At 45.0% G+C, this 16,615-nt stretch overlaps 1 protein-coding gene across 1 annotated transcript in view; it reads right to left on the reverse strand.

Moving 5' to 3' along the window:
* Nucleotides 1-474: 474 nt before the first annotated feature.
* LOC147631663 (rRNA processing protein-like protein) overlaps nucleotides 475-16,615 on the reverse strand; it is a 112,519-nt gene continuing 96,378 nt past the window's right edge. Inside the window, exons 15-17 of the mRNA XM_086808180.1 lie at nucleotides 12,435-12,528; nucleotides 1,074-1,155; nucleotides 475-879 (exon numbers count right to left, since the gene is read on the reverse strand). Of these exons, the coding sequence (XP_086664306.1) occupies nucleotides 753-879; nucleotides 1,074-1,155; nucleotides 12,435-12,528 (303 nt within the window). The 3' untranslated portion in view covers nucleotides 475-752. The remainder of the gene's footprint in view (nucleotides 880-1,073; nucleotides 1,156-12,434; nucleotides 12,529-16,615) is intronic.

Consider the following 16,615-nt stretch of genomic DNA (forward strand, 5'->3'; position numbering starts at 1 on the left):
ATGTACTGGTCCACTGAATAGTGGTACCACCAGGTAAAAAGGCACTTGTGTCAAGAAGATTTAGAACATCACCCCTAATTTATTTGTTCTCTTTATGCCATGATGCATGATTATATTTGTTCTCTTTATGCCATGACGCTAACCTGCATGATTCCATGCTAAATCTTGAATGGGCTTTGTTTCTTTACAAGTCACGTTGATTTAAAATTAGCTGCCAATCTCTCCTCCCCCTCGTCTCAATCATCAGCCATATTCTGAGAACTTTTGATTCCACCTTGTCGGTGTGCAGGGAAACATACTGGGACTGATGGGTTCAGACTCCAGAAGCTCACGTGGGCAACGCATTTATCATCTTGAATACGCCACCGATCTCTGATGTAGCCCATTCCAATATTCGGATTATCTAACCTTTTTTTTTTTTACTATTTATAAGGTGGAAGGAAAATAAAAGGAGAAAAGAGGGGTAGCCAGGGATTAGAAACACGAAACTTGCCCTCAGTACTCACATCAATATATATTGTTTAGGATGGTTCATGGAGATTTTTCCTAAACTTGCATTCAATGTTTACCTCAAACATTCTCTAATGAGCCCACGGAGGACTCACTTAGTACATATGTGGGACACCACCTCTGTGCCTCTGCCCTCTTATATGGGGAAACCCTCAAATGAACACCCTTCTCCACCATAAAAGCCTCTTTTAATCAACAGTGTATACACCATTTGTTAAAATTCAAAAACGTTTACCCATGTGTTAAACACTTGTTAGATGAGTGAAACTCCCTTGAAAGAGCCCATTAGAAAACAGCTTTTCTGCCACAGGTGGCATACTCATGGGTACAGGAGCCATAAAGTTCACAATTTTATCATGTATGTTGTACCTGCCAGGATGAAGTGGAAGTTAATAACAAGCACACACAATAGCACATGTATTTTTCATCAGCCACACCTCCAAATATGCACTATTTTCAGATGTGATTTCTCTCTCTTGTTGAGCACAGTCCTAATTTGTAAGTTTGGATGAGACTCTTGCATTATATTTGAAACAGTGACAAACCACAGCATGCACAGTTACCTTAATTTTCGACCTTTGGAAGCCCGGCGGTCCACAACTTTCCTTTTCTTATTCCGCAGCTTTCTCACAGCATGTAGAGTTCCTGGACAGGTTTTGCATCTCAAATTTTATAAAAAGACACAAGAAATTTCCCTTGTAAACTTTGCTTGCAAACATAACGCCAGAGATTGAATGATTGTCCACACTATATACTCCTATGGTTCTCAATGCTTCAAAGAAGGATTCCTTCGGAACTGCAAAGGCCTAAAATGCTAAGAATAGTTATGCATCCAGCTCAGACCACCAACCAAGCAGAAACAACAAATGCAATTGCCGCCCTGTAGCCTGCCACGGTCAATACCGTGGACACCAGCCCACGCAGCTCTTGAAGCCTTCCTTGAAGAAAAACACAGATCCTACCACCCAAGGCTCACAAAGGTCTGGACCTTGCTCCACGCTGCCAATGCTTGTTTGCAAGCTTTCATGGCCTTATTGCGACCAAAAACACACAAGCCCTCTTGGCTTCACAAGCTCTGCCAACACATAACGGAAGAAACACAGAAACTTCTCTGAGACGATCTCTAAAACGCACTTAGTCACACCTCCATGATGAGCACCACAGCCATCAATGCAACCAACAACCAAGAGCTCCAGAAAAAATGCTATCCTTCAATGCAAACACCAGCGTCAATTAGACCTTTCAATGCATCGAGAGAGAACAAAATCCATCCAATCGTAGACATCATAGCGCCTACTTCCATCCATGTAGATCTACAAGTCATCACTCCTGCAGCGAAACACACAATAAAAGCCTGTGTTCTAATACCGTGCCAAAAAGATGACCATTGACAACAGAGTGATTGCAACAAGATCAACACCAAGAATATATTGCTGAGACAAATACGTGGTTACAATGATCTTCTCTCTCTCCACCTATGCAGGACCAAGCCCTTCAAGGGCCCGTGCTCAGAGCTCCCCATGATACATGTGGGTGAACCCCGAGCATGTGACCACTAGGCAGACGGACCAAAGGGTTCCAAATCAAAGGCTCTCGGAGATGCTCCTCGAAGGCTACTAGAGCTAAATGCTGAAGGGCTGGCCGGAGCTGATCCCAAGCACGCAAGAGACAAGCTGCAAATCTGTCCTCAAATGCTAAGCTAAAGCCACGTTTCCGCATCTCTGTGAAAATACATCTCATGCTCTAAGGCCAAGGGCCTCCCAAGATCGAGGTGCAAGCGGAGTTCCTAGCCACGAGGAAGTCCTTCCGAGGCTCACCATTTGGAAGAAGGCCTCGAACAATCAACTTACCAGAGAGGACACGGCTATGAATGGAGGGGTCGATGATGCCCAAGCCCCCTCTATGTCATGGCTGCATGATCACTATCCAGGCCACCTTGGCCCACATAAGCCTCTCGTCACTACCAGCCCACAAAATGTTGCGGATCAAACATTGAACCTGACCAATACACGCCCAGGATAAAAGACCAGCACGAGGTAATGTGCCACACGGTGGTGAGAAGAACCTGGTTCGCCACCACAACCCGGCCAGCTAACAAAAGCCTGGCAGAACACCAGTTAGCAACTTCTTCCGAATGCTCAGAAGAAGAGAGGCTAGCTGTTGCTTGGGAGAGATGTCAATGCCAACCTGACATCCAAGATAACGTATTGGAGTGCCCCTCAGGACCCACTGAAAAGCCTCAACTGGACGCCAAGTTGGGGCGGACAATGAGCCAATCCAAAATCCACACGACTTGTGCTGTTGATATGTGCTCTTGAAACACGACAGAAGATCACAATCGCCTCGGTGAATCTTTGGAGGTTCCCGTCGTCCCTCGACAAGTACATTGTGTCAGAATGCACAGCGGAAGACTAACGCACGTAGGAGACGCATCACCATCGAGCACCACAAACACCCCCAACGGGCACTGCAGCATCCCTCCACTGGGCTCCCATCTCCCGGTGAGCTGCCCCCAAAACATCGGCCGGAGGAGATGATTATGACAAGGTGCCACTCTAGCCTATATATGGCTCTTCAACTTCCCATGCTTCCACTTATGGAATAATCCAAGGCACCTTCTAGCCATAGATCACACGCTCGAAATCCAAGGCACCTTCTAGCCATAGATCACCTTCTAGCCATAGATCACACGCTCGAAATCACCAACCCTCCAACACCCTCCCTCGATTCGAGCTCCGCAAGCCACCGAGGCGCGAGGGGGTCACCCAAGACCACACACGCCCGGGCTCTCATACCATGTCAGAATGCGCAGCGGAAGACCAATGCACATAGGAGATGCATCACCATCGAGCACCACGAACACCTCCAACGGGCACTGCAGTATCCCTCCACCGGGCTCCCATCTCCCGGTGAGCTGCCTCCCAAAACATCGGCCGGAGGAGATGATTATGACAAGGTGCCACTCTAGCCTATATATGGCTCTTCAACTTCGCATGCTTCCACTTATGGGATAATCCAAGGCACCTTCTAGCCATAGATCACACGCTCGAAATCGCCAACCTTCCAACACCTTGCCACGACATCGACGTACTGGGAATCATTTAGCTCGGCCTGCGCACGGATGGGAAGACGCACTCCCTAGAGCCCCGTCTCGTGGGCGGAGAGAAAACTACTCATGGCCTCAGCGACAAACAAGAAGAGATAAGGTGCTAGGGGGCAGCTCTACCGAACCGAGCAAGAGAGCGGAAATGTGTCGCCTCTAGCTCCTTGAATAAGAACCTCGTTGTGTGAAGCCGAGTAAAGTCCCAAAACACCTCAGACCCACTCCACTACAAAACCTATCCTACACATCGTTGTTACTAGTTAGGAGAAATTGGCAAACCCCAAACTCATGTACAAGAGAGCCCAAGGCATGTGCATCTGGCCTTCGTGCACTAAATTGATCTTGCTAGGTGTGATTGTTGGAGTAGGAGGGTCCCTTGCTTGCAGGTGACAAAGTGGTACTAGCTCCAGAAGGAAGTGGAAGACAGAGAGCAGCACAAACAACAATTGAAGGAAGCACATGTCACCTTCAAAGCTAAAGAAGCAGGGTATACCACGCAAATAAGCGAGCACAAAGAAGAGAAGGCTGCCCCTCAACTGAAGGTGACTAGCCTACAATCCAAACGTGAACTACTCAACAAAGCACACGCAGAAAAGATAAGGGAGCTCAATGAGGCTATTAGTGCGAAGACCAAGGAGATGGAGCAGATGTTCGAGAGTCACCCGAAAGTTCTAGAACATGTCAACCAGCAGCTCACCAGCACCCAATCACTAGTGCAGTATCACCTCAAGCAACTAGAGGAAGCTCGAGCCCAAGCTACCACCCACCGAACTGCCAAAGAAGAAATAGACAGAAGGTACATAGCTCACAACTGCTCAAGTTGCAAGAGAGGCTGTGATTTCCACGCTCCTCCACGCCAAAGATAGAAGGATCTAGGAATTGGAGCAGCTAGCCCTCAAAGAAGTGAGCAAACTGACGAGTTAGGACAACTTATCGAGTGTGCCTCAAAGATAGGCTCATTGCTAGTGACTCCTCGAGCCCCTCCTCAAACCCTTACCTTGTGTTTGTCTACACTAACACTCTCACTACTTCAATATTAGATTAACCTAACAGAAGACCTCAGTTTAGAAGAGTTAACACTAATACATCAGAAAACGAAGAGGGATACTGACCCTACCTTAGTAATGGGCATACTTAAAGAGGTGATGTGATGCTTGCTACCTCCGCTGAGCTTTTATTTTTTCTACATCCCATAGAGCTTATCCTTCATAGTTGGTGTTGGCTGTTGCAACAATCTGTCATTCTGGGTGACAGTGTCAACAAACTCGACGTGTTCATACCAAATAGTATGCCATCCACACTGGCCAACTACGAGGTTGTCCCTCATAGCTATCAATGGGTGATTCGCCATGGGTGGGTTGAGGTCTATCAATACCTAAATCTTTCTGAGTCTACTTTATATCACCCCTTGGGTATCATAAAGCTATACAGAAAAATACATAAACATCTGGAGGCTATGCTAACTAATGTACTTTATGATTTTGATCGTGCCGGTATAGAATATCCAAATGGAGCCCCAGAAGAAATCAGAGTTTATGAAAGCTGCTAAACCTCCCCAACCTTCATCCAGTTCAGGGGAAGGGCACGAAGAGACCCTCTGGTCCTCCACCTCTGTAACATATCCCGTGTTTACTTCCCTCTCTGGTAAGCTTATAAATCCTTATCTTAGTGAATCTCCTATTAACAAAACTGAGGTTGAGTGTATATTTTTGCATTGCTCTTTACCACTTGTTGAATTTCCCACTAACACTCTCGACCCCGAGGAGTTCCCAGCAACAAATGTATCTCCACAGAGGCAGCTCGATGAGGTGCGTACTCTACAATTACACCCTCGGGATAACATAACACCTTTCACTGATGAAAATGTACTGGAATCTTTATCAGCTGCAGAGTACAAAGGCCTAATCTAAGCAAGGAACCCAGTATTAAAGCCAAAATTGATGTTCAAAGTACTCATGCATATAACACCTTTTGAGCCCACACGTAGGATCCTGCTGAAAGCCTTCTCTACAATAAGGTCGTAGGATCCTTTTGAGCCTTCTCACGTGAGTGCGGGGGAGGTATTTTCCGGGAGTACGAGCGTCTTATACGTCACCACACGCGCTTTTGCATCACGGTCCATTCCATTCGCAAGCGCGCGTGATGTCGAATCCACAAAGCTGGGTCATTCAGGAACGCATGTGGGACTAGTTCTCCCCAACAGCATCAAAATCCCTCTATCATGCTTGCCAAGCGCAAGGATTGTAATCCTACTCAGAATATATGACTTTGGATTCTCCAGCATTTCTAGAGGATTCAAGTTCAAACAGTCCAGACAGCTGAGATTTGCCTTGGGTTGCCGGGCCGAGAGGAGAGGTTCAAGCCACTCTCTTCGAACAAGTCACACATTTCGTCAATTCCTTTAAGTTTCGGTCTTGCACACTTCATTTCCCATTATAGTGATGCCTACCCGTCAATTCCACAGTTTTAGACTAGCTATCACCGCTACTCTGTGTATGCACACTTTTAAACCCAACTGTCCAACGTCGCAATCCAATGCCAACCACGTCGTCTTGCCTGGAACATTCTAGAACCGAGCCGAGATGAGAGACGGCAGCAACAGCCGAATCGGTATCATGTCTCACCCCAAGCTCAGCCCCGTCGGTGGCTACGAGCCGCCTCGCGAGTCGGCCATCACCCGTTTTTCCTCTTGGCACACCAAGTTCATGACCTGGTAAGTTTCCCCGTGTTGAGTCAAATTAAGCCGCAGGCTCCACTCCTAGTGATGTCCTTATGTCAATTCCTTTTAAGTTTCAGCCTTGCGACCATACTCCCCCCTTTAAATTTCAAAAGATAACCCAAGCCTATCCGCCCAGGTGGTAACTCATTGAATTCATCGGTGTAGCGCACGTGCGACCCAGAACATCTAAGGGCATCACACACCTGCTATTGCCTCAAACTTCCATGGCCTAGACGGCCATAGTCCCTCCAAGAAGTTAGCCACGAAGAGGATCCTTCGTGTAACTAGGTAGTAGGCTGAGGTCTCCTTCATTAACGGAATGAACCAGACAAATCACTCCACCAACTAAGAACGGCCATGCAAGACCACCCATAGAATCAAGAAAGAGCTCTCAATCTATCAATCCTTACTATGTCATGACCTGGTAAGTTTCCGCGTGTTGAGTCAAATTAAGCCGTAGGCTACACTTCTGGTAGTGCCCTTCCGTCAAATCCTTTAAGTTTCACCCTTGAGACTATACTCCCCACGGAACCCAAAAACTTTGATTTCTCGTAAGGTGTTGGCGGAGTCATCAAAGTAAAATCCACCAATCCCTAGTCGGTATCGTTTATGGTTGAGACTAGGATGGTATGTGATCGTCTTCGAGCAGCCAACTTTCGTTCTCGATTAATGAAAACATCCTTGGCAAATGCTTTCGTTACTCCACCTCAAGATGCTCCCATATAGATACAACATATTCGGGGCACCCAAGCTCACCTTAACTACATCAAGTGAGGCTTGATAGAAATCCCAAGCCTCACATAGTGTCACAGGCCGGTGAGCTAGGGACACGTTCTAGATCTGAGTTGCCCGCACGGGACTGGAAAATCCAAGGCAAAACTGAAAACAGAGAATACTTGCTGAATGTTGCATATTATTAATACTCTATAGCTCTTCTCGAAGAGAACAAGGAGCCAGTCGTTTCTAGCACTAGAACACTGAAAGGATGCGAGCGTTACGACCAAAATCATAAGTAGCTGCCTTGCAAAACTGTATCACATAAAAGAGAGGTTTCACTCCACAAAATGAGATTGCTTGTATTCCAAAATGCGACAAGATTACAAGAGTAATCACGAATGTGATAAGAAAAGACTTATCGATATTCGAGGCACGGGATCCCTTGTCCCACAAGCCAGCACGTATCAAGAGTCAAGACGTAGGTAGGAGTGATCTGGCAAGGCCATGTTACTCTACCTCAAGGTGCTCCCATATAGATGCAACATATTCAAGGCACCCAGGCTCACCTCAAGAGCATCATGTGAGGCCAGATAGGAATCCCAAACCTCACATAGTGTCACGGGCAAGTGAGCTCGGGACATTTTCTGAATCCGAGTTGCCCGCACGAGACTAGAAAATCCAAGACAAAACTGAAAACAAAGAATACTTGCTCAATGCTGCGTATGATGCTCTATAGCTCTTCTTGAAGAGGACGACGAGCCGGTCATATCTAGCGCTAGAACACTGAAAACGGACGTCGGATGCGAGAGTTATGACGAAAAAGGTAATGGGTTGCCTTCCCAAAAACAAAAAACTGTATCACATAAAAGAGAGGTTTCAACCCACCAAATAAGATTGCTTGTATTCTAAAATGCAACAAGATTACAAGAGGGATCACGAATGTGATGAGAGAAGGCCTATGGGTGTTTAAGACACGGGATCCCTTGTCCCACAAGCCGGCATGTATCAAGACGTAGGTAGGAGAGGTCGAGAAAGCATAGTTACCGCGGAAAGGCGTTCTGCCTTCCTGGAACGCCGGAACGCCGGTCTGGAAGATGCCGCGTGCCCGGAACGCGCAAACGGAGCGCGGAACGCCCAGTAAAGTCAGAACGTGGCGGAACGTTCCCCAGAACGCCGGAACGTAGGGCGGAACGCCGGAACGTACGGCGGCGGCGTGTTTTGTTGCTGCTGCGGCTGTTTTTTTGCCATTTGCTGAAGCCTGCTGCCTGAGTGCTCTCCCCTTTGCTGAGTTGCAACTTGCTCTCCCCTACCACTCCACCCTTCCTCTTGGCTGCCCCACACTCTCCGTTCCACCTGCTACTCCACCCTTCCTCTTGGCTGCCCCACACTCTTTGTTCCACCTTGAGGCTTGAGCCTTGGCTGCCCCACACTCTCCCTACCTCCTCTTGGCCCCTCCTCTTGGGCCTTGGCCCCTTCTCTTGCTCGGTTGGCTGCCCCACAGGTGACAAGCCACGCTACTAACTACCCACACTACCCTCTTGCCACTTGGGCCGGAACAAGGCTCTACATTTTGACGCAATGAACATTGGAATTCATATGTCATTTTATGTCATATGCTGCTGACATGTCATATGACGTGGCGTTCCCCAACGTTCCCGATCCACTCCCTTTCCCGTTCCTGCTCCTGTTCTAGCATCCGACGTTCCCGGAACGTCCCCGTTCCACGGTAACTGTGCGAGAAAGGCCATGTTACTCTACCTCAAGGTGCTCCCATATAGATGCAACACATTCAGGGCACCCAAGCTCACCTCAAGAGCACCATGTGAGGCCGGATAGAAATCCCAAGCCGCACATAGGTCGTGTTCCGGCCCCGACTTGCCCACACAGAACTAGAAAATCCAAGGCAAAACTGAAAACAGAGAATACTTGCTCAATGCTGCAGATGATGCTTTATAGCTCTTCTCGAAGAGGATAACGAGCCGGTCGTTCCTAGCGCTAGAATATTGAATAGGAACATCATATGCCAGAGTTATGACCAAGTAACGGGCTGCCTGGCCGAAAACAGAAAATTGTATGACATAAAAGAGAGGTTTCAACCCACAAAATGAGATTACTTGTATTCCAAGATGCGACAAGATTACAAGAGGGATCACGAATGTTATGAGAGAAGGCTTATGGGTGTTCGTGGCACGGGATCCCTTGTCCCACAAGACCGCATGTATCAAGACGTAGGTAGGAGAGGTTAGACAAGGCCACGTTACTCGCAACATATTTGGGGGCACCTAAGCTCACCTCAAAAGCACCATGTGAGGCCAAATAGAAGTCCCAAGCCTCACTTACACCCCCCTTTTGAAGAGCTTGAAGCCTCTTTCAAGCATTTAATCCTGCATCAGATCATCCTCTATGGGCTGAATGTCATAGAACTGTAAAACAAGGTGGCATGCCAGTTGAAGCATTTCCTCTTCTGGCACCCATGTACAATCCATTTGACATAAAATTCAGGCTGGCTGCATTTGGAAAGCGATTTCAAAATGAGTTCAGGCTCAAAGGGTGTAGCGGCAGGCGTTGCACCATCCCCAAGCATACGCACATGACAACCAAAACGTGTATCCGGATAAAACCTTTTGAGCAAACTGACATGAAAAACATTATGAATATGCACATTATTTGGGAGTTCAATTTTGTAAGTCACCCCCTTGTAGGATTTGAGAACCCAATAAAGACCATAGAAATGATTGAATTTAGGAGTAAGATTCGTGGGCAATGCAATGTTTTGTGCACTTACAAGCACTAAATCGTCTCATGGAATTCTTCATGACGGCGTTTGGTATTAGCATGTTTCTCATATCGGACTTTGCTCTTTTCCAAGTTTTGTTTGGCTACTTGCGTTCTTTTCTAACAATTTTGTAAAACCTCATCTGCGTCTGCTTCCTCTGCATGGACATCCCCTGTTTCAAGTGCTAATGGTGTAATCACTTGCGTTCTTTTCTGCCAATTTTGTAAAACCTCATCTGCGTATGCTTCCTCTGCATGGACATCCCCTGTTTCAAGTGCTAATGGTGTAATCACTTCCTTACTGGAAGTCAATTCTCATAGGGCGTGTAACCGGTAGCACTGTGAACTGAAATGTTGTGATGGAACTCTAATACCTCTAAGTAGTTTGTCCAATCCTTTTCATCTATCCGAACATAACTGCGGATGTAATCTTCAATGCCTTGATCATAGTTGTTTCCTCACGGCATACAACATGGCGTCATATCTTACGGAATACCGTACAGACACCACGGATTTTTTCAAGGGAAAAAAATCAACTTTGTTTTCCCAATTTTTTATTCCAAAAATTTTTTTTTTGAGGGGTAATGATCCTTTTTTTTTAATCTATGGCTGTTTAAGATTCCTTTGTACTAGGATGCTTCCCTCCTTTTTAAAATACTCTATATCTCGAAATTGAAAATAACTAAGTTTATAAGTATTTTTTTAAAACACCGTATTTTATCGTACGATAAGAGAAAAATCTATATCCTACCGTATTCTTTCGTACGGTATCGTATCGTACAAATCATACGGTATCGTACCTGACAACTATGGCCTTGATTAATCCTTTCTGTTTGGCCCTCTGTCTAAGGATGATAGGCTGAAGACATCCATAACTGAGTATCAAGCAACTTGAAAAGTTTCCTCCACATATTACTCATGAATCTATTGTCTCTTTCTGATACAATTGTTGTAGGCAAACCATAATATTTGAATACTTGACTGAAATATAGTTTGGCAGTTTGGTGGGCTGTTAGGAGTAGTTTGGATAGAATGAAGTGTGCTTGCTTTAAAAAGTAGTCGACCACCACAAAAATGGTATTGTACCCATGAGATTCTGGGAGATCCATAATGAAATCCATGCTCACAATGTCCCACAGTCTGGGTGGGACAAGCATAGTCTACAATAAGCCTGTTGGCTTTAATCGTTGTGCCTTGATGAGTTGACAAGTGGGGCATGTGCAAACATATTCAATGATATCCTCCTGCATACAAGGCCAAAAGAAGTGCCTTCGTAATTTCTCAAGAGATCGTTTCAGACCTCCATGTCAGGCCAATTTACAGTCGTGGGTTTCCCGACGTAGCATGGCTTTTAACTCGTGGACATCGGGCACGTACACCTTTTGATGAGCGTACAATAATCCATCTTTGAAGTCAAACAATCCCACTTCCGATTTACCGTTCCACGAGTCTCTTGTAATTCTGACTACTGCTACATCATGTTTTTGTGCTTCCCTGATTGTGTCTAGCATTCCACTGTTTATGACATTGACTGCATTGATTTGCAGCATGCAACTTAAGAAGGCATCAAGCATCAAGTTATGTTTTTCCGGCTTATGAATAATGTCCAAGTCAAATTCAGCTATAAAGTCCTGTCATCTGCCTTGCTTTGGTGATAACTTCGGCTGAGTGTCTGAAAATATTCCAATGATATATTGTCTGTAAAGACCTTTGTGTGTTTATCTTGTACATAATGTCGCCATTTTCTAAGGCAATGAACCACAATCTGTATTTCCTTTTCATGCATTGTCCAACGCCATTCTACATCACTGGATTTTCTAGATGCATATGCCACTGGGTGCCCATCGTGTAGTAATACTCCTCCTAGGGACCCATCTGATACATTCGTGTGTATTTCAAATTCTTTGTTGAATTCGGGGAGTTTCAATACTGGTGTTTAACACATGGTAACTTTCATTTTCTCAAATACTCCGCTCTCTATTTCAGTCCATCTAAAAGGTTCAATCCCTTTGGTGATATCGGTCAGTGGTGCAGCTATCATGCTAAAATCTTTGACAAATGTATGGCAAAATTGTGTAAATCCCACAAACTCACGTACTTCGCGCACAGTACGCGGTGCACTTCACTTCACCACTGCCTCGATTTTCTTCCGGTCTACCTGCACTCTCTTTTGGTTCAAAACCGAGCTCGTCCTGTGAGTGCAGTATACAACTATTTAATGGAGGCATACTTTAGAAATATTAACAACAAACATGGAAGGGTGGTGGCCGCCCGCCGGCGCGGGGAGGGGGGGGGGGGGTTGAGGGGGGGTTGGATCCTCCAATTGCAGTTTGAATTTTGAAGTACCAGTACAGAATGTTTCATGTAGTTCACTTTACAATCAGCAGATAAACAATGAGTGCAATATACAAATATCTAATGGAGGCATACTTTAGAAATATTAGCGAGTGACAAACACGGAAACCATTAAGAGACACTGTCATTAGATAGCATACTCAGCTTGCTTAGTGAAAATGATCATAAAATTTTGGAATACTAAGAATACAACTCTCAATCTAACATTGAAATTTTGTCACTCTGCCTAGAAAAAAAGGTTCACAGGATGCACACCTATTGCAGCTGGATCTGAAGATTCTAAAAATTCACGGAGTAGCTCCTGGTAAAACTCAGTGTCATCAATGAGCTCAGGGTCACCATTTAAGTCCTGCCACCATAGCTTGTCCAGATTAGAGAGAACTATAAATTCTAACTATCCAAAGGGTAATGAGTACTGGATTAACTTGCACACACAATACAACATCAACAGGAACTCAAAGCTCAGGAGACACTCAATAACAGAGTAAAAACATAACCAAAAACAGCCCAACAAGACCCTCGTCACGTCTTAATTGATGCAAAAGCATAGAGAAGTCCAGTTGCAGATGAGCATTGAGCTGTACAAAAGGCCTCAAAATGAAGAGCAAATATTTCTTACAACCCATGAACTGAGGTGCTTGAGCAGAAAGAAAGAAAAGATCTATGAGACCAAAAGTGTTACAACAAGTCCATGAACCAGCTGAATCATGGGAAAAAGGAAAACAAACTAGATAATTAAATAAAACCATCATACGGGAAACCATGTTACAAGGACCATCTTACAAAGATCAAAGTAGCCCTGCAATGGATGGGGCATGTCCTCTGTCTCAAGAGGAAAGAAGCAGTCATTGTGTGGGCTCAAATATGTGACCTTCTATAACCTCTCCATTTACACTGACTGTGGCAAAACGTTCCTGTGCCTCTGGGACATCACACAGACCTTAAGCTGCCGTGTGTAGGGTCACCTTGGCCTAGTGGGCCTCAGATATGAGTAATAGTGTGGTAGTTATTGGGGTCCAATGGGTCCTTTACCTTATGGATTGGGTAATAGTGTTCCTAGACCAAGGAAGGGGAAAACCTTGGCAATGAACCATGTCAAACATACTGGCCACCAACAGGGGCTAGAGCGTCACATGCATCAACTCCTTTGCAGCAAGAAAGGGAGGGGAGCAAGACACATTTGGGAGGGATGTTGCACTTGAACCACTACCTCAGAAAAATACCACTGTCTCGTAGTTATGTATGATCTTTTAATGTATTGCCTAAAAAACCATTGGTGCTCGTATGAGCCAATCAAAGATCTTGAAGGATACCCATTTTTGGTGCCAACGTTTTGGCAGTTTATTGGATCCCAAAAATCGAGTTTATCTACACCAAGGATTTGGAAGTTTAGATTCTAGGCCAATGCTTATTTTTGTTGAATTCACAAACACACATAACAAAGTTTGATAGCATGACTTGCAAAGGACCTTCCCTCTATAAAAATCTACTTGCAAGTATGTCTCGACTATTAAAGTGATTAAAACTTTGAAGGGTTCACATTATAGTTCTTATCTACACACATCCTTCTTGGAGTCTAGCTTGGAAATAGATTCTTCCCAGGGAAATCTTGTTTGCTGCTTGAGAAGATAGTCAAGTCAAGAGCTTACCGTACCCTTGCCAAAGCATGTGTCATTAGATCTTGCCTTACAGCCGCAAATGCAACTTCCCTATGTGGGTGAGCTAGTTTGTCCACCGTGTCCTCACTCCATTGTCACACTGGAATGCTCCTTTGTCAAAGAGGTGAAGGGAGAGCTCTCTATGTCTAGATGGAAGTAAAAAGAGAGTCATTCACGTTGATTCTCTCTCACAAAAGGCAAGGAATGAAGGGGAAGCTAATGCAAAATGACAACCCACAATCAAACCTATCTAGCATTCATCCATCAAGCAATCAAGATTCAATAGCATACAAACAAGCAAGAAGAGGGAAGAGGAGAACTGACAAGTAAACTATTGCAAGGGAATGATTGTGTATTGCTTATTGCCAAAAATGACTTATATACAAATGACTAGTTTTCACACTAGCCAGTCAAACTTAAAAATGGTCCGGCCTCTATTACTAGTCTTAAGCAATAATGTATACGAAGTTTGTACACTTTCCCTATTTGACATTAATCACAAGGTAAGATTGCTTTATATGTTCCAGCACCGTCTTACAAAGAATACGTGTCCATTTTCACAAATAAGATAGCAAAGCGCCTTATAGTAGGTCGGACGGGTGAAACCATGTTTATCTACGGAGTGGTTAACATACCCCCCTTCCTATTGGTGACCACGTCCTCACGTCACTCAAGTCAGTAATGAAGCTGCTCTACAAGGATAGAAAGGTGTGGATGGTCTAGGATACACCATGAAGTTGGCGGCCGAGATTAAGTGATACGATGATTCGAGACCAATGTGCAGCCGGATGCAGAGCAACATGGTGGGGAAACTTTGGATAGCCTTGATGGTAGGCAGCTTCATCAGGCGGCATGAGAGGTGATAGGCAATGTAGAGGTTCTTCATGCCAGGCCTCTGTCGGTCGTGGAAGTGGCGCGGACCCTTCAACATGAGGTAGTTAGTAGAAGTGGTCTGCACCCTGTGATTGGTGGAATGAGGGCTAGGACCACCATGGAAAGATGGCAGTCTGGATCTCCATGGCACGATGAGAGAGTATGTCCCAATCTCTCAGTGTGATGCTAAGTTATAAGGCTTCTTCGTGGTGACAATGTTGCCTAGGGCGAAGTTGTGTTGGTGATGAACTAGAGTTGCAGTAGAGCATAGGAACAAAAAAACCTGTTTCTAGCTTTTGAAACCTCGAAACTTCGAAACAATTTTTAAAAACCTCAAAACCTCTCCAATACGGTAGTTTTGCTCGAATTTCAGGTTTCGCCACCCCGCCCTGCCTCCCTGATTTTTGGATTTTTTTATTTTTGTTTTTCTTCCATATCCTCCACATCACCTTCCTTCCCTCTTCTTCTCCTGCCTCCATCCTTCCCTTTTCCATCTTCTGCTACTTCTTTCACCTCTACTCCTCCATTCTCCTCTTCTTCTTCCTTTCTCTTCTTCTCTCCTCTTCTTCTCCCTTGCTCTTCTTCTTATTTTCTCTTCTTCTTCTCTCTGCTTTTCCCTTTTTCTTCATACACCATCGTTCAATGCCTTAACTCTTTCCCAATTTCTACCTTCTCTTCTTCAATTTCTTAAGTATCCTTGATTGAACCACTTGTTGCATCTAATCAAGCAAAAATTGCCATAATGCCTCACCAAAAAAAGGGTTATGAAATTATTGATCTTTCGAAACCTCGTGGTTTCTTAGCCGAGGGACGAAACCTTTCGAAACAAACCTTGAAAAACCTCGAAACGTTTCTTGTGACTGTTGGGTGTAGTGGACAACGGAAGCAACAGGAGACAGAGCAAGGAAGGAAGCGAGCTGCTGTAGATGTATTGCTGAAGTGATAAAAAGTACAACTGATACACCTAATATGATGAACCCCTAACTGGGTGTCATACATGTACTAGGTGTCCCAATTGGAACTAGTACTAACTGTACCATAGGTCCTAACTGATAATATCTAGGCCTACAAGGCACATACCAAGGAATGAGTGACACCTATGGATAGCCCATAGAGTGGCCTACAAACCCCCCTTGATGGTATGGGCTGAAGTATCCTGGAAACGTCTCAAGATACCTGAAGACTAAAGGTTATGGTTGCACAAATTCGTCCAATATGGATATAGCAACCTATGACTGTACAGAGTAGCAGATCACGTAACAAATGGTACCAAGTGTAAAGCTTGTCGAAAAGCCTCAAACTTTGGTCGCGGGAGAGTCTTCGTGAAGAGATCTGCCAAGTTGTCTTCAGTGGGAATGTAAGACAACTAAATGTCACCATCTGACCATCGCTCTCTGACATAGTGGTAATGAACCTCAATGTGTTTCGTGCGAGCATGAAACACAGGATTTCGTGCAATAGCCAACGCACTCTGACTGTCAGTATGAATGACTGTAGGAGTAGTTTGACCAACTAGAAGATCTGCAAGTAGTTTCCGTAGCCAAACACACTCTACTGTAGCTGTGAAAGCTGCCCTGTACTCAGCCTCACAACTAGATGTGGCAATTGTCGCTTGCTTCTTGCTGAACCAAGAGATCCATGAAGAGCCAAGCATGAAACAATTGCCACTATGGGATCTGCGTGTATCATAGCAACCAGTCCACTCACTATCAGCGAACCCATGCATGATAAGTGAGGAATCAGCCTTGTAAAAAAGGCCCAAGTGTTGTGTGCCTTTGATATACCTGAAGACACGTTTCACTGCATGCCAATGGTGATGAGTGGGACTGTGCATAAACCTGCTGAACTGGGAGACCACGTACTGCAAGTCCGGCCGAGTATGACACAAGTAAAGTAAACAACCAA

This window comes from Cibotium barometz, chromosome 14 (assembly GCF_041138505.1).
Source record: "Cibotium barometz isolate CiBa-2024 chromosome 14, ASM4113850v1, whole genome shotgun sequence".
Lineage (NCBI taxonomy): Eukaryota > Viridiplantae > Streptophyta > Polypodiopsida > Cyatheales > Cibotiaceae > Cibotium > Cibotium barometz.